The sequence below is a fragment of the Temnothorax longispinosus genome, chromosome 12 (assembly GCF_030848805.1).
Source record: "Temnothorax longispinosus isolate EJ_2023e chromosome 12, Tlon_JGU_v1, whole genome shotgun sequence".
NCBI lineage: Eukaryota > Metazoa > Arthropoda > Insecta > Hymenoptera > Formicidae > Temnothorax > Temnothorax longispinosus.
The window spans coordinates 2,077,918-2,104,842 of record NC_092369.1 but is presented as its reverse complement, the minus strand read 5'-3'; the positions used below and the strand labels follow the sequence as shown (position 1 = coordinate 2,104,842).

At 36.4% G+C, this 26,925-nt stretch overlaps 1 protein-coding gene across 6 annotated transcripts in view; it reads left to right on the top strand.

Moving 5' to 3' along the window:
* Nfi (Nuclear factor I) overlaps positions 1-26,925 on the top strand; it is a 47,785-nt gene that overhangs the window by 7,909 nt on the left and 12,951 nt on the right. For 4 of the 6 annotated variants that reach the window (XM_071794804.1, XM_071794807.1, XM_071794806.1 and 1 more), the window contains 9 exons: positions 5,704-5,895; positions 6,072-6,255; positions 8,249-8,302; positions 8,512-8,610; positions 9,604-9,744; positions 11,940-12,083; positions 25,540-25,727; positions 26,145-26,507; positions 26,672-26,906. In XM_071794804.1, the coding sequence (XP_071650905.1) occupies positions 5,704-5,895; positions 6,072-6,255; positions 8,249-8,302; positions 8,512-8,610; positions 9,604-9,744; positions 11,940-12,083; positions 25,540-25,727; positions 26,145-26,507; positions 26,672-26,906 (1,600 nt within the window). The remainder of the gene's footprint in view (positions 1-5,703; positions 5,896-6,071; positions 6,256-8,248; positions 8,303-8,511; positions 8,611-9,603; positions 9,745-11,939; positions 12,084-25,539; positions 25,728-26,144; positions 26,508-26,671; positions 26,907-26,925) is intronic. The other 2 variants (XM_071794805.1, XM_071794809.1) reach the window with 2 other exon arrangements.

Below are 26,925 nucleotides of genomic sequence, written 5' to 3'. Positions count from 1 at the left end.
GAGAGGAGTATGTGCGGCTCGGCGGAGGGTTGAAAAGGGTCGCGGTGGATCGAGAGAGTCCGTGCGAGAGAAGCGGAGGAACGGTCGGGAGGATCCAGAGTGAGAGAGAATGAGAAGAGGAGGGTGAGGGGGAGGGGGAGGGCACCAACACCCACGAGAAGTATTCGCTATGCGAGCGTTGCGCACCAACTTTTCGGCAATGGGGGATGAGTTGGGGTTGGGAGAGGGAGGGATGGCCGGTCGGTTTGGGGCGGTCGAAAATGGTGTTGGAGGACGTAGACATGTAGCGCATACGCCGTCGCGACGGAGGCTGCGGCTACGCGGCGCCTACCAACCACCATCTATAATCTCTATGCAGATATCGATTTTCTACCCTGTATTTCCTAAATTTATGCAAACTAGCAGCGCGCTACCCTTTCTACCGTACCGCTCGTCGCTCGCATTGTCACCTTTTCCGGCTCGTTAGCCGGGAACTACCACGTAACTGTGGATTCGCTTCGATAGATATGTTACGCCTTATAATCGTCATCATTCATCCAAAAGGAACAACAACCGATCACCCGCATCTACATTCCATGTTAAATTAATCGTTTTATAAGATGAGTGAGACAAATCCTGTTTTTACGACACCCGGTGTCCTCGATACCGTGCTGAAACGAATCTCGGCACATTTGTCTCTAATCGTCTGATTATCCGTATTAATAGACACTTTGAGACGTTTTGTCGTTTGGCCGATAAATTAGCAGGCACAATATGTTTTAGTTTCAATAAAATAACTTCCCAGACTGCATCATGTCTAAAATCGAGATAAAGTCATCTTTAAGATGTCTTAAATATTTGTTTGGTGTAAAATGCTGTCTGGGTTGGTGGTACAGTGTCACAAAGTTCCCTTTTGCGCATTGCTGAGATTTATTTCAACTCGCATATAAATGTTTAAACGTAAGCGAGACGACCCTTTTCTTGCGTAAGATCCGTAATTTACGAGGATCTAAAAGGTTACGCGAGTCGCCGTGTTACGCGACGTCGCCAAAACAAATACGATTCGCGAATCGCGAGTAAAAACACCGTGAGAAATTTTCAGAGAATCTCGAGACAGCGGATGTTCGATATCCGCGCGTCGTTTCACGACCGTTAAACGAAAACTCGAAACTACGAGTTGTTTGTACTTGACTGTGTGAAGCACAGGGCGGAAAAGTAAAACGAAAGTGTTGCTCCTCAAACGAAGGGCGAAAGTACAGCGAGCTCATAGGGGTGTCGACAATTTCAACTTTAATGCTTTCCGTGGTTCGTACTCGGAATGGGAAAGACAGCCGATGCCCTCCGCTTCGAGAGACAGTATATATAATATCTACAGCGTTTTACGTAGACCTCGGAATATTGCCTATAAAGAAATCGCGGAGTCGCTTTGTTCGCGTCATAACGTAGTAACGTAAAGGGTCGGGCAGATATACATGGCTGGGAAGTTTGCCAAATTAATAAATATATTCCCAGGCTCTCTCTTTCTCTCTCTCTCTATCCCACACACACACTTGGAATTTTCTTCATTCCTTTCCACGTATTACAACTTATCCTTACCGTCGAACGACAATTCAGCCCGAACTGACATTATCCGCGACCTCAAATGCGATGTTGCATTTCGCGTTGATATACTTGTACGATGACAGATTTCATCCTCGTTACATACGTTTAGTTTTCACTTCGATCAATGACGTTTTCTTCATAAATTACGAAAGTACTTAAAATACTTTTATGCAACACGTGCATGGAAAGTGGCCCATTACGCACGCTACGCGTGCGTGATAGACCACTTTCCATGCACTTGTAACATAAAATAGGGTGTGTAACCCGTGCGTAAAGATGAAAATTCCCGGGTGCGGTTACTCGCCTTCGGCTCGTGCGTAAACTCCGCACCCGGGAATTTTCATCTTACAGCACTTGTTACACAAATAACTATTAAAATCTTTTGAATTACTTTAGACTGGAGGCATGATTTTTTGGGGATTTACAGTTTCGCGCCTTTAACCGCTGAAATTCGTACATTTTTATTCGTTGACTTGTAATATGCGGGGGGGGGGGAGGGAAATGTTTTTTTGTTCACTCTGTTTTATATTCTTGACAATGAGTCCGACATTGCCATTACGTTTGATGCTCTATTACATATTGTTGTCATATTATCATCAAGTATGCTTTGATTATTGTATTCTAAGTTTTGTGATATCAATCCTATATAGATACATCATTTAACAAAATTCAATGTCTGTTTTTAAATATTTAAGTAATTCACCGCTGATGAAGACTTAGTTATACATATAGTCGAAACGTTTGGTTGTTGCACATTTCTTAACTTTCTTCCTTCTTATTGAATGAATTAGTATTTAACACCTTAATTCACTTCTCGTCTAAATCACTCGTCTTTTGGCCGATGTGATTTACTTTATAACATTATGAAAATATTTTGATGTTTTTGTTTCGCTTTTTTGTTCTACCTCTCTCTCTCTCTCTCTCTCCCCTCTTTACGCTCTCTCTCATTTTTCTGTCTCGTTAAATAACAGCGGTTGTCGCCTTTGAGAAAAATTGTATATCAATAATGCAAAATGCATTACCAATGTTCGTTCACCATTTTGGATCGACAATGCAATACGCACTTTATTTTCCATGTTTATAAATAGCTCGTGAGTATGGACGTTCGTAGTGATGCGTTTTAGTCTCGAGATTCAAGACCGCGGAAGACAAAGTCAAATCGAGAGTTGGAGCAATGATAAAATTAACGAAGAAAATGTTTACTATGTCGAGGAAATAAATCGTTGCGGTATACTGTATGACAAATTAAAAGTATTGTTCTCTTCTGATAATGTCATCGCCGAAGCTACGAAGGGTTTTCTTCACGGGCAAAACGATATCTATCGGGATGCGACGGAATGGTATCGATATAGGTATATCGGTAGAATCGCGATGCGCTCGAGAAAAAGGGAGAGAAAAGGAGAGAAAGAAAGGGTCAATTACAGGGCGCGAACTCTTATATTTGATCTAAAATAAATCGGCAGCAGCTGTCGTGGCAGGTGTCGTCGGATAAGATTCGCCCGATAAGATTCGTAGCGGCAACGATCGATTCATCTCCCTCTCAGTCTAAAATAAAATGTCTAATCTATATATAAAATAAAGTTCACAATTAATTTAGAGAAAATGCCATTTACGGTCAGGCCGGGATTTTAGTAGCCTAATAATATTACTTGTGTGAATTTTACGTACAACTCATCGGCCTAGCAAACCATGCGTCGTTATTATACGGACTTGAAACGCAGTGATCTCAACTAAGGAGCATTACATAATTAAATTAATAATCAATTTAATGATACTAATATATATACCTAAATTGTTTTAGAATATTAGAGATATACTATATGGAAAGTACGGGACATATAGGATATGTTGCGAAAAATAACATCCCAGCCAGGATTCGAATCTGGACCTATTGCCACAGCTGCATTCCGTGCGGGTGTTTAATTAAACCAATTCGGCCACTGAGGCATGTAAATAAAATTTATATTAAACGTTTGGATTTTATTTAACTGGATGTTTTGGGGTATTGCTCCGCGTGTCATACTTTGTCGAATGACAATAAAGGAAAATCCAAATAACACAATGTCTAAAATCGGGACGTAAGACGTTTTTGATGCTCTTTTACATATTACGGTATTGTTACATATTATCATATCAAGTATGCTTTGATTATTGTACTTAAATTTTGATATCAATCCGAGATACATCATTTAACAACATTCAATGTTTGTTTTGAAATATTTAATTCACCGCTGATGAATGATAATATAGTTGAAACGTTTGGTTATTGCACATTTCTTAACTTTCTTCCTTCTTTCATTAAGATGTCATTAAGACGTCTTTAAGACGTTTTAGAATCTTGTGTCCCGATTTTGGACATTGTGTTATCTGATGGGAAGACGCCGAAGGATATATATAAGCGCAATCGTGTGAAATTAGTGACGCGGGCGAGATTGCCGCGCCTTCGGGATAGCGCATCAAGCGCATGTACGCATGTCACGATATTATGCGTTCTCGGTACAATTCCCGTGAACACGGCTCTCCTTCGCATTCGGCATACCTGATATCGAGTATACGCAGGATGCACCGTAAACGCGCGACGCTTTCTCCAGCGAGGAGCGGACCTCAGCGGCAAATGCACCTCTTACCTCTTATCCGCTTTATTCGCGAATGCGCGCGCGGGCGCGTACATACAAGCGTGTAAGCGTGTAAGAACGTGCCTGACATTTTATCCGCGCGCGCCCGCGGCCTGCGCTCGCGCCCGTGCCCGTGCACGGAAATGTCGGGACGTCGCGCGTCGATGCGTGATAGCTGCGCGGATAGCGTCGCGTCGTTTCGACTATTCTATTCCTCGACCGCCCTTCGTCTGATCGCAATCACGATACATGCGAACGATCGTCAAGTTAATACCGTTAATTATATATACCCTTGTTAAGTCGTTAAGTTGACTGCTAAATTTTAATGTCATATGGGCAGTATAGATGTAATAATTTTCCTGCCAAAGATTTCTTTAGAATTTAATTGCAAGTTGCTGATATATTTTATTTTGTTATTTTTTTAATTTTATCTCGTACAACCGTTTAATCAAAGTTAACTGTAAGATTGATCGCGATGAGTTAGAACAAACGATGGGCTCAACAACCTAATCTAACCTAATGGACATTCGTTTCAAATACATAAAACGATAATCTTGAATCGTATCAAATATTATCAATATCAAGAGCTTGAATATTTCAAAACTCATGGATGTGTTTTGAAAATTAAATTTTATTCTCACCTTAAATTAAATCTTTTGTTTTCGTAACATTTCAGAGTCCACAATAATTTCAGTTTCCCCTCATCCGTTTTACAGGTAGACATAGAAAACAACTTCATCTTTGAAAATTCGATATGTTTCAATTGTGTTCGAGGAGAAGATATCCGAGGAAAGATTTTTCAGGCATTCGAGACCTTGAGGAGACTCTGGTTTCAAATAGGCAATTTGAATCTTTATAGACGATGAAATTGTTGGAAAACTTTAAAGAGAAGAACTTGAACGTCCTCCATCGCTAAGCTAGAACACGTGGGCTAGAGATCTTCCGCCTCCTGTCGTACAAAGTGTACGGACGTGTGTACGTGCATAGCAAAACGGGCTAGGCGAGATAGATCGCGCGCGGCGCGCAGTACGCTTGGATGCATTCCACGCACTTTCAATGCATTTCTCAGGGTTCTTATGCATGCGTGTATTTGCTATTCCGAGGGTGACAGGGGTCGCACGCGTGCGCTGCATATCGCGGACGGCCGAAAGATGTCCCTCGTCTCCTCGAGCGATTGTCGCTGCTCGCTATTCTCGCTCGGCTCGGGGCATACGAACTTTATAAACTCGACGAAATATCCAGATCGAACGTCACTGAGATGCCTTCGGGTCGTTCCGCCGTATAAAAATTTTGATATTTATTTAAATCCCTAACAAAATTGCTCTCTATATAGTTACATTACCGTTGAACTCATGCAAGTACCTTTTTTTTTATCAGGAAAGAAGTGACAATTACGTGTGCGTAATCACGTGTTAGATCACGATGGCAATCGATGGATTGTCAACGATTGTCAATGGTACTCTGGTACTCTGGTATTTGCGATTTACGATGCCTTTCTTTTCCTTAGAACGAGAAGCTGGAAGTAAAACAGAAATGGGCCTCACGGCTTCTTGGAAAATTGCGAAAGGATATAACGCAAGAATACCGAGAGGACTTTGTGTTGAGTATCACGGGAAAGAGACCAGCGATGTGCGTTTTGAGCAATCCTGATCAAAAGGGCAAAATGCGTCGAATCGATTGTCTTCGTCAAGCGGACAAGGTAAGTCCGGCGAATCGAATTTATGTACGCTTCCGCACGCACTCTTATTTGTATTTCAAACGAATTTTTATTAAAGAGCTAGTGAAGAAACACCGATATTTAACACAGCGAGAGTTCACACAAGTTTTTACGCGCACTCTGATCGTAACGATCTCCGTTCGACATCTCTGTGATAGGTATGGAGGCTGGATCTAGTTATGGTGATCCTTTTCAAGGCAATTCCATTGGAATCGACAGACGGCGAACGGCTCGAGAAGACTGCGGAATGTGCGCAGCCAGGACTTTGCGTCAATCCTTATCACATCAACGTTTCCGTCCGGGAACTGGATCTCTATCTCGCCAACTTTATCACGAGTCACGGTAAGAAAGAATTACGATCGATAATCGTCGCGATCGGATCGTCGATCCAAAGAAGGAATCGATTTGCTCGAGAATTTTCATCGGATCTAATTTGAGAAAGCAAACATAGCACTAACATTTACATTAATTATATTTATGCAAACATTTATTTATTGTGCGTATGTTTTACGTATCATACTTCTCAGTAATTACGTGTAAGCGTGACCTCTTTGACTCGTAACGTGCCGTTAAAGCAGAGCGAAGCTAAGCATAGCGTAGCGCAGCTAGCGAGAATCCATACTTTGGACAATGCGGAGACAAGTCGCGCAATCAAATTATCAAGGTGACGACGTGACGTGATCTTTCTCATTTGAATTTTTCAAACAGTTCCAATAAGACTGAAGCGAAACGAATCGAATGGCGAACGCGGAAGCGACAAATATACATTGACGTTTGCTTCCTCTTTCTCTCTTTCCTTTCTTCTCCCTCTAGCACTCACAGAAAATGATAATACATTTTCAGTTTACTGTGTAATTAACTCAAAATACATACCTAGCTATAGATACGACTGAATTTTCGTCAACTTCCAATGCAAAATATAAAAAAGAAAGTATACATAATATTGCTAATGTAGTAATCTCGTCGCCAATATCTTTTTCATAATTTTTTCTTTTTAACATTTATGGCTGACATAATTAATCCGAATATAATTTACTTGGTGAACAAATGTTACGAGCAAAAAGGTACGTAAAGTACGTAAAATGTGGAAAAGAATTAGTGCGATTTCCCGTGCAATTTCCCTCGCGAAGGTCGCGAAAAAGGACCTTTCTCCTGGTCTCTATCGGACACACCAAATATCTGTATCAACGTCGTATAATATCCGTGTACGAGCCAGAGTCTACGCATGTTCCCATATATATTATTGCGTGTTTGTATGCGTGTCTTTCGCGTCTTCGTATGTCTGCGCATCGACGCGAGCAGTGTGCCGAATGAACATGTAGAGAAAATGTGCACGCAAGCGCGTGACCATGCTTGCCGCTGTATGCTCGCTCTATAAATAAATAGGCAACGGACATCTTTAGCGAGAGCTCACACAGCTTCGCTTATACGTTGATTTTCTCTCATGCCACTGAAAATACCTGAATATTTTTGCACTTGTGTGAGGATTCGTCGTGTGCCATTCCAATTGATTCTCAAATGTCGAAGCGATACCCCCACGTAGCGTTTCAAAAGAAGTACGATAAAATGATATGAATTTCAAGTAAAGGTCGGATTTTATACGAATGGATATCGTAATCTCTATTCATTTAAGAAATAAAATAATCGATGATCCATAATTTTCAACAGTTTGCCATCTATGAGATACGAAGCTTCGCTTTTTCACGAGTCACGACGGGCAACTGTAACGAGATTTGAAAAATTTGTCTCGCATCATTTATCGTATATTTTCATAAATGCTTCCAAATTGATTGGATTTTTTAATGATTTTTTAGGATATGACTTTTGTAATATACGACTTGTGTGTCATATATAGAGTGAGAAAAATACTTTTCAAATGTACGACAATATGCAATTATATTATAATTAATTGTGTAGTTTCTTTTTACGCGTACTCTTCTTTTACTTTTGCTCTCTCGTAGGATTTACAATAAGACTCGAGTTTCTATCGGCGCATCCCTCTTTACCCCTCTCGATCTACTCGAGAAATCGCTGTACATTCCGGACCCTCGAGTATTTCGGTGATATGTTGCGTAATGAGATTTGCGTAAAACGCGATGGTTCTCTAAACGTCGTGCGGTGGAAAACGTTATGCGCTTTTCGCCAAAACAGAAGTTTCACGTAATTTTCTTTATTTGAATATTTCGATGTTGTAAAGTCATCGAGAATTCCACGATGACTATTCGATATCTGAAAAATGAAGCGGAAAAGAAAAAAGCGCGCTATTACTTATTGTCGCAAGTAAATCAATTACTTTTCATTAATCGAGCGCGTTTGTCATTTTTTTCTGTTATAGAGGTACTTAACGGGATCTGCAACGCTAGCAAGGAGGAGGACAGGCGTCGAAAAGGTACCCGCACAATTTCGCAGTTCACATTTGTGCAATTATATCCGTTATATTCACTCGTTTCGAGAGAAGCATTCACGTACGCGCTTTTGGTTGATCGTTTCTTATAAAATTTTTTACACGTACATCCGACACATTTCCAAACTCACATATATTGGGCCTTAGCAAATCTGAACGGATATTAAATATTGTTCGCTGGGTTTTGTTCCCAGGTACAGGATACCATGAACTATATAATGGTGTCGTCTGCAATGATACGATCCTTGCGACAGGTGTCTTCAGCTCCAAAGAGCTCTGGATGCTTTCAAAAGGTACGACGCTACATTTCTCATAGATTCGAACTCGACTTCTCCCGTTAATCGCACGCAACTTGACTTTGGCAGCCTCACCACGGCTTACCCGCGTTTGTACGTTCGATAAATTTCGCATTCGGATCGATTTTGCACTACCAGATTAACATTTTTCTCAAGATATTTCATATGCGCGATGATTCCTCTGTGGATGCTTTCGAAAGGTGACGAACAGCTCAATGCGAAAGACCTTTTGAAAGCATCCTGATAGTTAAACAAACGTTGATACTTTTCCGCTTGAAAAAAAAATGCATATTGTCATATTTCTGTAAGAGGGATACGATATAGTATCTCGAGGTAAGTCTACAATGAAAAGCTTTGAACGCTGCGACGGGTCGTTACCCCTTTGGAAAGGTTATACGCGAGTTCTCGGCGTGGATTCATCATTGGCAATCTCAATAATAACAAACGGTTCTGAATGGCAATACGCCATTCGTTGGAAATCGGAGATGATTCGAATAAAAACTGTCGCGCTTCTCTCGAATAACTCGACCGAATTTTACGTCCAATATCTTCTTTCAGACGCGAGCGTGTTAGATGAAAAATATAATTTCTCAATTATGTACATATATTGTGTGTGATTGCCACGTCCTTATTTCCGTGTACCGGAATTTTTAGTGCCTCGTGCATTTATTACGTATATTACGTGTACATTGTGTGCGTAGCCCGATAACTGACAATGAGAGAGAACTACAACCGCTTTAGCGAATAATTCTTTTTACGCTTATTAAAAGTATTAGAAATAATTTGATTTTTTTTCTCCCTCTCTTCCTCTTTTCTCCCCTTCCCTTCTCTCCCCCCTCTCTCCCCCCCTCTCTCTCTATCTCGTTTTTTCGTTTGTTTTTTGCGCGGAAGCACCGCTTTCGCGATCGTGCTCGCGGAGTGCAAGGAAAACGAATGACACACGTACGAGCGTGCTAAGAACCGTAGCTGCTAATGTGCGTCTGGTTTCAGCGTCCATACTGCATGACCTCAGCGACATGCAGCCTCAAATAAACGCGATCAAAATAGAGCACCCGCCGTACTACTGCAGCAGCTACACCCCACCATCCGCAGCCACGACCGCGGATCACGTTCAGCCGGCGGCTAGCTTCAGTGAGTTTCAAAATCTGCCTTTGCCCTTATTTTTAGTAGACAGAGTCGGGGTCGAGCGGTAGCCGCGGCGTAACACGCTTTCGTCCGTGTCCGTTAGGCTCGCTAAACTAGTTCACGTCGTATAAGCGGAAAGAACTCGGAACCGGGATCCGGGGGAGTCCGGGGTAGTCCGGGGGAGGGGGAGGGCGAGGGGGGAGGGGAGGGAGGAAATTATTCGCTCGCACGTAAATGTTGCTCCCTTGTGTTGATTCTGTCGTCGAAATGGTGGGAAATCTCGCTTTACCTGGTCTTACTTATTTTTTTTGTTTTTTAATCGCAAATGTCCGTGAATTGTAAAAGCTATATGTTGCGCTGATCCTATTATTATCGCGATGGCTGTTAATTTTTGTGTCTTTGAATTGTTTTGTGTCTCCTCTCAAATAAGATACCTTTTATTTTATCTCCATATTCTTTTTCAGCATATACAGATGTATGCATTCCTGATATAAATGTCAGATTGTAGGCGAAATCGAAAGCGAAAGAAGAGAAAATATGAAATTACTTGCGTGTCTTAAACTGTTTTGCGTCATAATCGATTGTACGTCGTTTGTCGATATATATTTTCCCTTTGTCTTTCGCGGACGTTATTTTTTTCAGTTTTGTATACTTATGAAGATGAAACGTACAACGAGATGAAGAACGCGCCAGCGAAAGTATATCTCAAGCGTATATTTTGAGCTAGTGAGCTATTTTACTTGCGTAATTGAACAGATTTGCTTTTTTCGGCTAATACGAAACGATGAAGGAGATGTTAGGGATAAAGGGAAGCGAGAACGAAAATGGACAAGTAAGGATTTAGAGGGGATGACATAAAGAGGGATAATTAAAGGATAATACACGAGATGGTACTCAGGGATGAGCCTCGTTGTAAGAAGCGTTAATCCTACCTAGCAAAATAGGGGACGGTGCCAATTGCCAAACAGATAGACGAAATTTACAGTCGAAATAAAATAAAACCACTTTATCGAGCATGTTTATTATACGCACAGAAAAATTTTAGCGATAAGCATACGTGAATCGTTGCCAACTGCATCTCCATGATATATTTCTTTATTTTCTTTTTATCGTACGTACGTTCCCCTTTATATTAACGATGGCGCGTGGAGCATGCGATCGACCGTATATTATTCATAACTTGATAACGATGAAAAACGTATCTAAAAGAGGCACGTGCAGTCGCGTTTGGAAAGAACAACACAGTCCTAACTTTATATGGAGGAGGTTGGGGTAATTTGGACCACTCTAAAGCCCCTTGCACAATAGGCGATAGCGATAGCGACAGCGACAAAATTGCCGACAAAGGTATAGCTTTTTCGGCAATCTTGTCGCTATCGCTATCGTCTATTGTGCAAGGGGCTTAAGCCTTTTCAAGATAATTTGAAAACTATTAAAGATAACTGAACTTTCTTTTCGCTGAATTGTAATGCCAAATGTTCATTACAACGCGTTCTTAACAAATTTCGTTTATTTATAGAATTTTTCGAAGGTAGATTTTATAGGGTATTTTGGATCATATTGGGCAAGTTGAAACACTTAATTAATCTTGCAAAAAGTAATTTTTATCGTATTTTAATGCATATTAATAATGAAATAGTCTGTAATAATTATTATATTATATATTTATTATATTCTAATTTATTAAAAACTTTGTGCAAACTATCTCAAAATTATCCGATATCGCTATATTTTTACCTTTTCATCGTACACAATAGAAATATGTATCATATGACACTTGCTAAATAAATAGACTACATTAAAATTCTATCATAGTTTTACATGCAACAAAAAGCGACAAAGAATCTGTGAAGTAGATTGACTGGAAAATAAAAGTTTATGTACTAACTTTACGCTGTGAGCGATATGCATCAAATCTTCAGTTTTAATTTTTAACTTTATGACACGTTGTGCCACGCTGCCGCTTTGTACGCGTTAGATTGGGGGACCAGCAACTAATAATTCTACTACTGGCCGCTAGGTTATAACACTTAATAATCTAGACATTGTCATAGCTCAACTTGCCCAGGTGTTTCAAATTATTCCACTTCCTCTATCACATCGCGTTTTGCCTTACGATCATTTCGCAGAATATCTCAGATTTTCGCTTTGTCGCTTAGAAATGTCGATCCATGTTGATTCATGTATTCTTTCGTGCGTAGGTCCACCACCGGTTCATCAATTAATAAGGAACGATAAGACTGAGAAGCCGCCTACAGTAACGGTTTCGAGTGCACCGACATTTTCGTCGGTTCTCAGGCCGGAAGATGGACATCGAGGAATAGAATCCCCGCATTCGCAAACGGGTATGTACTCGTTTTTCAGTTTTCGCCGGTTATCGAACCTACGAATTGTCTCTCTCTCTCTCTCTCTCTCTCTCTCTCTCTCTCTCTCTCTTTCTCTCTATCTCTCGCTCTCGGCAACGTTGCGAATTATTCGAATCTAGCTGCCATCTAATGATTCGCATGAAGAGGGAAGGATGGACGAGACATCTGCAAATGTATATTCTAATATGAGGATTGAATAATTTACTAAAATTGCTGCAGAATGTTGGGCGATATGCTTTTTTCAACGATGCAAATTCTTCATAAATCAGGGGTTTTTTTTTTTACAAACGATTTCTTAATGTAAATTTTAAATATCGGCGATATATCAGCATCTCGAAATCTTACGCTCGTTAGAAATGAGAAAATATTGCAATTCGTATTTAATAAAAACCGTTTCACTTTGATGAACCAAGCTTGTCAAGTTACGAAAAATGGGCTATATGTTATATAAATAGATTTTATATAACACCCAGCGGTACTTAAAACGAACGAAAACTTTGAAAATATTCTGGAATATTGTTTGAAGAATTTACGATATATTTGTAAGCCTGCTTTATCGAGCTTACAAGTTAAGGTTTCATTGACGCGAGAAGAAGTTAGAGATTTATGTAGATTTAGTTACTCTCCCGTGTATTCTCCGCACGTGATAATTTATAAGATAGCTAACTTAAATATTGCGGTTGATGACGAATGAGATTCTTACATTGTTTTTAAGCAGCCACAGTTTGTGGAAACTGCTAGAATTTAGGAATCTTCGATTTACATAAATGAAGATTGTACTAACAAGGGAAAAGAAGTTACTGTTTTCTTATCGATAGCAGAATCGAAATTAGAATACGTAATACATAACGAATAACGTGTACGTCGCATTAGTAAATATTTCCGTGGAAGTGTTTCTCGATAAACACTGGGAGATTTGTAGAATTTCAACTACGATTTGAAACGAGTGATCATCGAAGTGAGACATCGACGATCTTCGCACCATTGAATCGCGATGTCTTGTATCGAGGTACGCTATTGTTCTGTAAGACACGACACGACACGACTTTAGAGTCCTCTCGTTATTCCCGCCTCCTCCTTTTCCTCTTGTTTTTTCTTCCCTCTCTTCCTTTCGCGTGCGTGCACGGATCTGGGGCGCATGTTTGGTGATCAATAACTTTTTAACTACATATATTTAACTAATACGCATCTAACAGAACTTATCGCGTCGATCATGCTTTCAGAGCGATCAGTGCGCTTCACATTGAGTGCAGAGAATCAAATTAATATATCTTGTCGATCATTAATTATCGCATGCATCTCGATCATAGAGAAACGATATTGTTGAGAAGCGATAAGCGGTGGGTTGTGTGCTAATTTGTTATTTGTTAGCAGTTATATGTATTGTTTTCCTCGAATTTGTCATTTGATATTCGAATGGAAAATTATACCTATTCGAATAGTTAAATCTCACTGTTTGGAACTCGCAACAATTATTTTTTTTCAACGACATTCTTGATCTTGTTTCATAAAAGACTATAAATGTATGTACACCGTACCATTAATGCCTCAACACGTTAATTTAAGTGTTTATCGCGAGACATTATTGGAAATTAATTGGCATTAATAATTCTATGTGTACATGTACATATCGAAATTCGCAAAAGAATACTATAAATTATATAGGTTAGTGAAATCAAACTGAAAGTTGTATATAGCCAATTAAATTATATTTTTATCTCTCTCTCTATATGTAGGGTGTTTTCACGTTACCGTCATGTTTGGGTTAAAACTTAATAATTACAAAGCGTATTATTTTATTTCCGACAATACAAAACAGTAGAAATAAAAGTGAAATAAAAACAAATTTTAAAGCACAAATGTAACCGCTCCCAACCAAAATACACTGCTCCGCCCGTCTTCTTAGCGTCTTCTCATCCTTTCACAAACACATTTTTGGACATATATTTATATGAACTATTTTGCTCATTTCGATGAGTAGAATATGCTCCTGAAATGATGGTTCACATTTATGATACATCCTGTATATTTGGCTTACGGAATGGCTTACGGTTTGATAAATATTTTCTTCCGTTTGTACTTTTTTTGGTAAACTTGTTAAGTTGATTTAATCTTTTAAAGTTTGTGTCATTAATCCTTTTCTAAATATATTAAAATGTAAATTTGAATGGAAAGCATAGTCTACCTATTTATGCAAGTTAATAACGATAAGAAAAAGAATTTAAATTTTACTTACATAATTAATCTGAATAATTGTTTTTTTTTTAATCTTACGTGATAACAAGTTGGAAATATGCTAAATTAGAAAGATCAGTTTATCCTTCTTTTTTCTTTCTTCTCTGTAACAATCTATATTTAATCTTTATTTAATAACCAACGAGTCATATATTTTAAATGATCTGCCATTAACATGCAGCGTATATTTTTATATTATACATACCCTTCTTCAAATTTTGATTGAAATTGTTTCGCACATTTTTAACATTTACTATGCGATAAGTCTAAATTAAATTTACTGATATATCAAATCAGTAAATCGACATATAGATATTTGATGAAGAGTCTTGGAGATAGTATTTGATCGCTTCTGTTTTTATTGCCAATTTAAAATTATTGATTAAAGTTTATGTTACCCTTTTTGACTCATATTGAGTGAGTCATGTATGTTTAAAACAATTATATCTCTGGTAAATATGAAGCGGTTTAAGTCGTATAGAGCTCATTAATTTTATGAAAATTGCTTAAACTTTAAAAAACAAATATTGTTTAATAATAATAAATATGAATTATTAAATATAAAAAATTATGTGTGTGTATGCGGTAATATCCGAAATTTCTCAGACTGATTATGATGTGACACGCGGTATTGTCTTCGCGTATAATAATTACTCAAATACACACAATTCTGACAATGTAGATACAAGGTCGAACCAAAAAGTTCCGGGACTGATAAAATAAAAATCACAATACGTAACATAGAATAAAATAAACGCTTTTTAGTTTTAAATATATTTCTCAGCGATCTCTATACATCGATGACATCTTGTATAGATCTTGGAATGCTTATTTAAGTGTGTCACAAGAGAGGCTGTTAAGTTTGACGGTCATGTTCCTTTGAATGTCACTGACATCCTGGAAACGTCTTCTTTCAGGGTGGTTTTCAATTTGGAAAACAATATGAAGTCCGCAAGGGCTACTGCTCAGAATTTGGTGTGTGCGGCCGAATTTTGCTGAACGCGGCAGTTGGCATCTTCCGCACGACACGCACCCGCGCAATCGAGTATCATTGTGAAGACATTTTTGGCAAAGAGGAGGTATCAATGTTGGAACGCCCTCCCTACTCTCCGGATTTGGTCCCTGTGGACTTCATGTTGTTCCTGAAATTGAAAATCGTCAAAGGAAGGCGTTTCGAGAACGTCAATGACATTCAAAAGAATGTGACCGCTTGTTTAAATGTGTCTTACGACACAGTCCAGGATCTATACAAGGGATGTTGTTGATGTACAGAGATCGCATGAAATATATACTGAAAATTAAAAAGTTAAATATAAAAGGATTAAAACCTATGAGAATCCTCGTGCAAATATTTATTTGATTATTTGCGACACAACATTCGATATATTTATTTCTGTTACCTAATCAAATGTGCGTCGTTAATTAGACGCTTGTTCAAAATAGAGTAAATGTTTAGAGATGATTGAATATAAAAAATACGAAGTAATTGATAGTTGAAAAAGATCGAAACCTCCCTTATTATCATATTATATTATATTGTTTCGTCTCTTTTTGAGAAGTAATCATTCGTTCCTTAAAGTAGTCGATCGGTTTTGATCAATTCCTTACGCAGCAAAACTTGCGATCTTAATATGCCCGTCCCCTGCCGCATAGGGCGTATGCGTCCTACGTTCTGAACTTTTAATTCAGGCTGTTAATTCATTCCGTTTCGTTTGATACTTTTGCTACTATACATATATAACACTGCCATAAAATAAATTCATAAAATCATATATCGATGCTTAAAATATGTATAATATAGTTATCATCGTCGAAACATTACGCACCTTTTTTTTAATAATAATGAATTTATAGTTTTATAAATATTATATACATATATGTAATATATGTTATAAGCAAAATTATTAGTCTCGGCTACTTGAGATGTCATCAACGCGATCTGAATGAAAAGTTACTGAAAATCGGTCCTGGTAGGGAATGTGAATTAAAAATTATTATTTATAATTGAATATCTAATAGATTCCAGAGAAATATCAAAACAAAGATGTGATGCGTGTGTGTATTACATTTTCGCAAATGATTGAATTATATAGGGAAGAAGATTTTAATTATTGCAGCAATGCTGTTTTTACATATATAAAGGATATGTGTTATCTGCGAAGTGCATCAAGACGAGAGCAAGGAATTCTTTTTAAGTTTATTTCGAACAAATTACGCAAATTCGTAAAAAATTTGGAAAGATGAATCCTTTTTGAGAAAAATCCTCTATTATTTTGTGAGTTTCTTAATAATTAATGAAATTAATGACAAATTAATTAATAAAAGAATCTGCGAGAATCAGCACAATTGAACTCGCCGCTGAATTGCGCGGATGCACATTCAGTTGCGATTTCTTATATATTAATCAATTTCTTATTAATTATTGAGAAACTCGCAAAACGATTTCTATTCAGTTTAATAGTTAGCAGTTAACCTGCTCTATCTATCCTCGAGTGGTGTTACACCTATTATCAAACATCCTGTATACTTACATGCGTAGCTAATCTATTACATATATTAAATCTTGTTAGATATAAAAAGAAATTATATCTCTGTTCTCTCATTATTCCATTATTAACAATTATTTGTTGGTTTTTTAAATATAAATAATAGGGAATATTAAGAAAATTTATTTGATTAATCTTTAAAAGTACAAATAATAATTAACAAGATTTTTTGTTATACCATCGAGCAGCACTTATGTCAAGAAAGTTTTACTTAAAAAATTATATTACTATAATGACTGTAACGTCTTGCTAACAATAAGATATGTCTTGGGATTATACAAGAAAAGAAATGCTATTACAGTATTCCACACAATTATATTCATATATATTTTGATATATTACGCATCATATACTGAGTGTCTCACAACTCGCGACTCGTAATGTTAATGAATAAAACATATTTTTGAGCAAAAAAAAGATAAAAATCGTAATAATATCAAGACTGTAATACTTTTTAAATGGGAAACATTTACAGTAGACGAATCAAGTAGTCTAAATTTTAGGCACTTATGGACAATACATTGTAGTGATGCAAGATGCTTTTGCTCTTGAAGTTGTCTGTGACATTTTATGAATATTGATAATTTGTTATATATATTATTTTTAATATCCTATAAAAAATATTTTTACGTGATTACGATTACCAGCATGTGTAATGTACTTATTTTCTATGTTTAAATATGACTCAATTAATGACTTCAACATTGTTGTATATATAATAACTTTACTCTCATAAGGAGTCGATAAGGGTGCAAGAACATCTTTATCACTGTGCAACGTCCCCAAACATACGAATTTTAGATTATCTGGTTTATCTTTTGTATAAATGCTTCCTATTTGAAAAGTACCTATTACAGCCTCGACATTTTTGTCTCATTTTTTGCTCAGAAATATGTCATTAAAATTACGATCGCAAATTGTGGGACATTTTGTATATTTTGCATAATTATATACCATATATAAAGTAGAGAACGAGTTCGCTCCGTCACGACGGTTAACATGTAACGATCGTAGAGCAAATCCTACGTGTAATCGATCACAAATAATTTTCGCGTTGATCTTTCGTCACATTGACGAAGCAGATTTATCGAGTTGCCAATTTCTATGTCTTGTCTGTGTCTTGAAAACGTTTTCCATCTATTAACCTATCAAGTTATCTGACTTGTCTACCAATCAACGACTATCTTAATGAATCGCGTTAAAAATGACGCGTCATGATGTCTGTTTCAGTCTGACCCTGAGCGTAGAGAGAAGCTCGCTAACTCGACTAAAAGGTACTTTGTGACTGGTTATTGACTGTTGTCTTTTCCTCTCTCTATTTCTCTCTCTCTCTCTCTCTTTCTCTCTCTCTCTCTCTCTCTTTCTACATGTATATGTATGTATACACACACATACACACAAACATTTTTACGCACGTGACTGTTTTATTGTACGCGCATACACATACGGGATAATTATGTGTTAATTGCAAGACAATGGGAGATTTGTAAGTCTCTGCATATTCTTAGATTCTACGCTTGCGTATCTAGCACCATATCGTTTACATTTTGCAATAGATATAAAACTGATATGATTATTAAAGTATCTTACATAATCAATGTCAAACTTAGTAATTATTTTCAATTACCAATTTATTTATTACTTTAATAACAAATATGCTTTCCATCACGTGAATGTACATGTATACTATAGATCGAGATATGTCAACGAAATACTTGTGTATCTGGAAGAGCTATATCGAATTCGTTCATGTGGGACGTGTCAACTCTCGATGAAAATAGAGTATTTTAAAACTAGTATTTATTTTTTACGAAGTATTCGTAACCAAATTGAAAATTTGTTCTGGATTGATAGGTGTCTGCAATGTATCGTATAGTCGTAAAAATCGTAAATATCATTCCGTGCATTCAAAGTGTATCCAAATATTTGCGTCACGCGAAATTCGCTACTTCACGAATTGTTATATATGTGCCGAACCTCTCTCCGTCGTATTCTCCAATATTTTCATGAAGGGGCAACTCCGTACAATTTTGCTGTATGTACAATTTGGCTGATTTTTGCAAATACTTCCTGGATGTCGTGGTTTAGTTCGGTAAAAACTCATAACTTTGTATGCGCATGGACTCGTGCATAAATGTTCTGGTACGCTCGTATTACGAGAGTCATACGCTCTATGATACTATTTTGTAGTCCTTATCGAGATGCGGAAGATGGGGTGTCGGTGAGACTTTTTAGAAAGGCGGAATCGAAACGCGTCCAGGTTTTTCCTGCGTACGTGCTCTTACTTTCGCGCGCGATGTCATCATCTAACACGAATGACATTTTTTTCTCCTGTTCTGCTATCGATGTCGTCAGGACAGTTTATCTGCCTTCATGTACATGTGTATCTGGAATATTGGCGCGAATAGGAAGGCTTATCACATCTTACGAACTTGAGTATCTTTGTGTCATAACGTTTAGCAATTTTCGTATTTCTCTTTTTCATCCCTGTATGCCTGTTTGCCTTTTTTATTCCTCTCCTCTTTCTTCTTTTTCCTTTATCCCTCTCTTCCCATCTTCCCTTTCCATCCTCTTCTTCTCTCTTTTCTAGAATTACTATGCAACTATTTTATGTCATTATTGTTCACGATAATTGTTGTATATTTTTAATTAAGTATTTAGGGAAGGTATATTAAAGAGCGTAGTAAATTACCACCATAAATTCATATTCTTGTTTCCTTTTCTTCCTCTTTTTTGTTTTTAATTATATTTTTATTTACATATTCTTTTCTCTATTTAATCTCCATTCATCTACATATATTCCACATCCATTCATTTAGCTATACATCTATATATATATGTATATGTATATATATCTATATCCTATAAACTTTCCATTTCTCATCCACTTCTTGTAAAGCGTTATCGCTGAACTTGCAAATAAATAAAAAAATAAATTTTATACAATTTGACTCTCTTTGAGTTTCGCGTAATTGGAATGTCTGATTATTGACGCATTCCGTCAATAGTCAAATGATTGAAACGACTACACGGAATTCAATGTACAAATAGCAGTATGTGAAATTGCTTTATTCATGTTTATATCCGACGAAAAAATAATATTGGAGGCTGTGCCTAGTGCGTACTAATTTCAAAGGTTTTTCTATGGAACTTAATCCTACTCGATATCATCAAATTCCACATATTCGGCACATTATTTCACATTTTTCGTTTTCTAATAAATACAATTATGTTTTTATTCCACTCATGTTAATTTCCGTTATTTTGCTTTGTTCTATCTTTTTTTCCGTCGCACGACTAATTACTTAGAATTTTGATGAGATAATTGAAATAATTTATAGACGTGACGAGTTTAAAATATATTTCTATCTAAAATGTAAGACCAAAATTTTTTTTAAAGTTGAAAATGATGCGAGATGCAATAGAGATGGAATATATTATTTAAATCAGTGAATATATTATCAGTGAATATATTATTTAAATATATTATATAAAAATCTTATGTTTGATTATAGAATTAACTTACCGAAATATTTTCGATAAGCGCGCTTTATGTTTCTTTGTATAAGCATCTGTACGTCCGCCATAGTAGTAGCAGTATTTTCTGTTGTATCGTCGCGGACGTCAGATTATTACGTAAATAAAGTAAGCGCGGAAACATGATCTTGATCATCTTTTATTTACACTAATGTCAGCCCGTAATTCTCCCAACCTGTGTCATCGAGACATGTCCAGATTGAAATCCGAGACCGTATATGTAAGAACAAGATATATGAGAAACGCACTTCTGATATACAGGATGTTTTCTAAGTAAGTACAAAAAATTGAAGGGGATATTCCGTGGCTTGTTTTACAAAAGGTTTTATAAACATATGTTCTAAACTGTTTCGTTTTCAAAATACAGGTTTACAGAAAACGTTTAAAGATATTTTAATCAAATTTAGTATGCGTACATGTGATATTAAGAACCATTTTCCAGTACCGATAAAACATTCCCAGATCTTTTCTTTCTAAAATAGTCACGAAATATTCCCTTTAATTTTTTGTACTTACTTAGGACAATCTTGTATATGTATACATATATGAAAAACAAATCCCGTTATTAATATACATATATACAGTTTATATATATATATATATATATATATATATATATATATATATATATATATATATGTAATATACATATATGTATATATACGGTATATATATATATATATATATATATATATATATATATATATATGTATACATATATGCCAATATAATATTAGTAAGAATAAAATAAAGAATGTGAAAAAAGCATGAAAAACCATCACATATAATATGAAATAAATAAATTTTTACTTCACGACTTTGTTCTTCAAATATCTTTAGCATTTAAGCAGCACAAAAAAAAACAAATCCTGTTATTGATTCCTGTTAAACGGGAATCGAATAATTTAAACCGAAAAAAATTACGTCGATTAATTCAAGATCCTCTGTTTATCAGGCAAATCCTCCTTAGAGCGAGAAATCCGCCTGACATCTGATTGCGACATGGTAAAACGCTTGCGCTCCTGGTCGCAAGAATGTTATGTTTTAGCACTAACGACAATATATATATGTGTTAGATCGATGTTGCATATTGTGTTTCTTATCTATACACATACATATATATCCGCCTGCAGCTATGTGCACGAACATCGTTAATGCGGTACTGTAATATCATTGACTGTCGAGCCGAAAACTGATCGTCCTATCATCTACTTACTTTCTTTTGATAGTGTTGCTGGTAACAAAACGAGACGATATTTTCCATTCGATTCTATTGCACACGTGTCATAAGTTGAGTAATAATTCATTCATTGTGAGTGTTTTTTTATTCAGCTTATTTCATCGCATATACATACCAAATGTACATATACATAAACATAAATATATTAAAGAAAAGCAATTTATCAATATTAAGATACATGTGTATGTATTTTACACACACACACACACACACACACACACACACACACAGACTCACACGTATTGTGCCTCTTATTGATATAAATTAAATGCCCGAACCACAATAATAAATCATCCCGAATTTACGATACGTCTTTTGGATATAATAATTATCACTATCAGATTATGGACTTGCGATTATCAGATTAGTGTTGCTTGCAAGTCGTTATCACGCACGATTTGTGCGATGAATGTTTTACTTGCTGAACTGGAACGATTCAGTAGTATGATCGAGATTAGCCCGACTAGTCGGAACAACGCTTGCATTAAATATCGAGTTGAGAATCGTGTCATCTTTTTTTTTTACTTTAACTTTTATTACAGTCGACTCATTTCTTCTCTCTTTAATATAATTAATGTAATTGCAATTAAAATGGTAGTAACATTTATATGAGGTAAACAAATGGATTACAGAATAAAATAAATATACTATAAAATACTAGTTTTCTGACCTTTTACAAAAAAGATATTGCAATATTGCAATCTTAAAAAAGAAAAATAACAGTTAAAAAATAATGATAGATTTTTTACGTTCTCTATATTTAGTATATTTTTATTATCTGTGTATATGTAACGTCATATATATTATATGTATATTCTTTTTATAAAGTTCTTTGCCTGTCCGTCTGATTCATCTGCCTGTTAACGGCTGCCTTATTCAACTTAATAAATATGCTACTTAACAAAATTAAAAGTAATTATTTCCTAAAACTTTTTTCCATCACATTTGGAAGCATCGTCCGTATTACATAGTAAAGGCAGATATAGTGGTTGGAACCGGGTGGATAAACAGACGGACGGCTTTTCTTGCTAAAATGCGTAGTACGGTCTACCTAGCAAGCTAGTTGTTGCTGTCTGTCTGTCTGTCTGTCTGTCTGTCTATCTATCTATCTGTCTGTCTGTCTGTATGTTTGGCGATCTGTTTTGTTAATCTGTTTTTTTTTGTCTTTATTTAACAACCCCCACGTAATAATTCGACGATACAGTCTCGACGCGGCTCGGCGATCCAAAGCAAATCTTTATAATTTTCAGAATTAACATTATTTAATATCGGAATAAATATTCATTTATTAATCAGAATAGATTTCATTCTAGGCTACTAAAATGACATAATATATCGCAAACTTTAATTGATAATGTGGAAGCAAATAACATGGTTGGCGATGAAAAGTTAAGTAATGATCGGATCTCTTGCTTCCTTCATATATTTTTTAAAAATGGTGTTATACATTGGTTGTATCTAAAGAATAAAAAAAAAAAAAAAATGTGCGTCGGAATTAATATCTTCAATATATTCATTTTTATACAAATGAACAAACGAAAGATAAAAAACAAAATTCAAAAGTTGTCTGGGAGAGACATATTTTTGCGTTAATACTTTTAATAGCGAAGAGTGCCATTCAGATACAAATTTCATTCAATCGCCTTTGAGAAATGACATTCAAGGAGCGACCTATTTTATGGTTATTAATTACGTCTCTCAGCCGAAAATAGATGTAACGATCGATCGGTCGAGCCACGATCAAGGCTGCCGTCTAAGCGTGCACTATATGATTTAGTTTCATCTCACACACTCGATATTGTTTCCATATTACTCACTGTCACACGGCCAATGCTCTGAGTATGTCGTATGCTGGATGGATTAATTGACTTACTTAATTGATCAACATTCGATTCGCGTGGAATATATTGATTAAACGTTTATGCCCTTTCCGTACGGTACTACCTACACTATTATCGTTGCGATGTTGGTGTTGTTGTTTAATATATCTATATATATATATATACTCTAATCATTGTATTGATGTTGATGTTGTTGTTAATTTGATGTTTTTGATGTGTTGTTTAGTCGTTGTTATCTTGCTGTTTGTTTGATGTTTGCACTATATTGTTGCACTTGGTGTGTCCACGTACACACACTTACATACGTATATGTATATATTTTATCACGTATTATGCGTACACGTATTATCTATGCCGTGCACAAAATAAATTACTTAAAGCGCCATTAAAAAGTTTATACCATATGCATACTATGTCTAATCACACAGATATGTGTATATATATAAGAATTATTTAAATATCACATATTAAAATACACCTTATCTGTTATCGTATAAACTAAATTAATAGCATTGATAGTATTAATAGCACATGATTGTTGTAACGCGATTGAGAGATCTAATTGATGATCTACAACCTAATTGTAGTTTCTTTCAGCAAGATTTACTCTTGTGTGTATATATATATTATTTTAATAAAATATTATTACATTTTCAATACAAAGCAACGCGATGGATTACAAAGCCATAACTAATTAACTGTGACTATTATATAACACGCTATATATTTTAACTCATATTATATTAAAAATGCAGTATTTTATAAATGTACATTTCATCCATTCGGTCTCACGCTTGGAATGCATCATCCAATGCATACGTATATGTGTATGTATGTACGTCATATATGTATATATATATATTTATGTACAGTGTCCCAGGATTATCGTACTTTCTTTCATCTATAAATTCTTCGACTAAATCACCAAGATCGATGTTTCTAAGCTCCATTGACAATTTGATGGTATATTCGATTGTTAAATCGACCAATGAGAATTGTAGGAATTTAAGAGAAATTGTATTTTTTCTATTTTAATGGCCAAATGACCAGAAATATTTAGAACTAAAAGTAGTATTCGAAATTTATTGAAGAATTCGTGATTGAAAGAAGCTGCGATAGTTTTGGAATATAATCTGTACTGACGATATAAGCCGATCAGAATTTGATCGGCTCTGTATGCGTCACTAAAACCACCCCCTAACAAGCTCATGGTAACAACGACTTTTCTGCCCTTATCTAACTATCCATGTATTTATCTATCTGTATATTTATGCGTGTGTTAGTTACGAAACTGGGCTAAGCTACAATGCCGTCGAAAGAAGAAACGGTATATACGGGGAGAGATTTAATCGAATATTTTACTTCCATTAGCTTAATACGTTTTACCTCTACGATTCTCTCTACCTCCATGTGTGTAACTTATCTCAATTTCAACTTATCTCAATTTCGTGATTCGGTATAAACACGCGTACATATATGTAAGCGTAATTAAATGCGATTTATTATCATAATAAAAAAAATTAATGTTCCTATATTAAGCGAAGCTATATAGGTGTTAAATACAACTAATTTGTACAACAAACATTATTACCAATTGTTCAATTACACGTTACTATCGATGATAATTAAAATGATGTAAAGAAACAATAAACGCAATAATCTTAGATAAAATAAATTTGCACGGAGCCGTCAAATAAATTGGACAAAATAATTTTGTCTTTCGGCAATAGGTGAAGACTCGTTAACGACTTGTAATTCGGAAGAAAAATGCCGTTTTCGCGTATCGCAAAAGAGATCGAAACATTTTTTGTATGTGATTTTAAGATAGGATTTTTGTAAATAGGTCGCGATATAATGTAAATCATCCAATTTCGATCAAAAAGAGAGACAAAAAAGAGAGAAAGACAAAGGTTAAGTAAAATAATCTTCTTTGCTCGCGAAGGTAAGGAAAGAACAAGCGTTAAGTTAAGGGGGTGGTTTATCATGACATCGATGTCGTTAATCAGACCAGATGATCATTGGGAAATGTGTTTCAGGATTGCATTCGCCTCACGAAGGACTAACCGGTGGCTCCGGTCAAAGTATGCCTGGACTCGCTTACTATCAGCCGGAACATCCTGGATCTACAGGGGTAGTAAAGTATCCTGAGAACGGACATGACACTCTTTCAGACTTTGTGACATTTGTCTGTCAAGAAGCCGAAAATACCCAGCAACTTTCCCAGGTACCCTTAATAGAGCGAACATTTAGAATTATACGCGATGTTTCGCGAACGTTTTATGGATTATATGAAATATCTCTATCGTTTCTGCAATGACAAAAATTCCACAGCGTCTTCTACTTTTCGCGTTTTATTTTTTAACAGCAGAGTCCTTGATTCGACATTTTTCGTAGCGAAAGTATCGAGGAATATCAATATATATCGCAGCTTTCTAATCTTTAGCGCATATCGTACAAATCTCTTGTACAAATGAATCTCTTGTACAATTAAACTTTAAACCTGTGGTAATCTTTTTCTTCGCTAGTAATAATTAACAAAGGAAATGGTTTAATTCGTCTCTAACTTGAGGAACGTATTGTTAAAGAGTTTAGAGTAATACACAGAAAATAGGATGCTATATGCGTAACTGATTACTTTCAGGCGCAGCTAACCGGATCACGCACCGGTATACAAAAGTTCCCGCAGTATTATCCGAGTTCGATGTTACCGCCGCCGCCACCTGCTCCTATGGCCAGACCAGTGGCGATAATAAGATCGACGGGTGAGCTAGCAGCGACAACCGCTAACTCGCCACCAACATCGTCCACGTCACCCACGGATCCAGCCGAGCTAGGGCCTAACCAGGAACAGATGACCGCCGCGGCAGCAGTCGGTCTCGTCGGTTCCGCTTGCCAGAATTCTGTCGAATCCGCTGGACGAAAGAGTCCCGCCAGAATTCTCGTTACGCCGCATACCACCAGCAGGGAATATACATTTGCTCATTTTCACTCACAACCCGGACAGGTTAGTGAAAATGAGCCTTCTTATACGATTCCTTTCTCGTCTTGTCGAGAATTCGATTTCATCTTTATTGTATTACAGTCGCTCGCATTTAATTCTTTGATTCTAGTCTAAGTATTGTTTGAAAGTATATGTATCATTGTTGTGATCTACTTTTGTTTTTGTAGCAAATCTTCACGTATCCGACCATTAGCTCGATGTCTGGAGTAATTTCACCGACTAACTTGTCTCTATTCTCGTCTCCTGTGTCGGTAACGAGACCGGTAGCCACTCAAAGGTCAGTCTCTAATGTCCCACCGCGTTGGAATACCGCGCCATTTATCAATTTGGAAGACGATTACAACATGATCGCTCCGATCATCGCTGGGACGAACAGCGAGCCACCATCCGCCATGGACGAAGGTGAAGCTAAATTCAATGT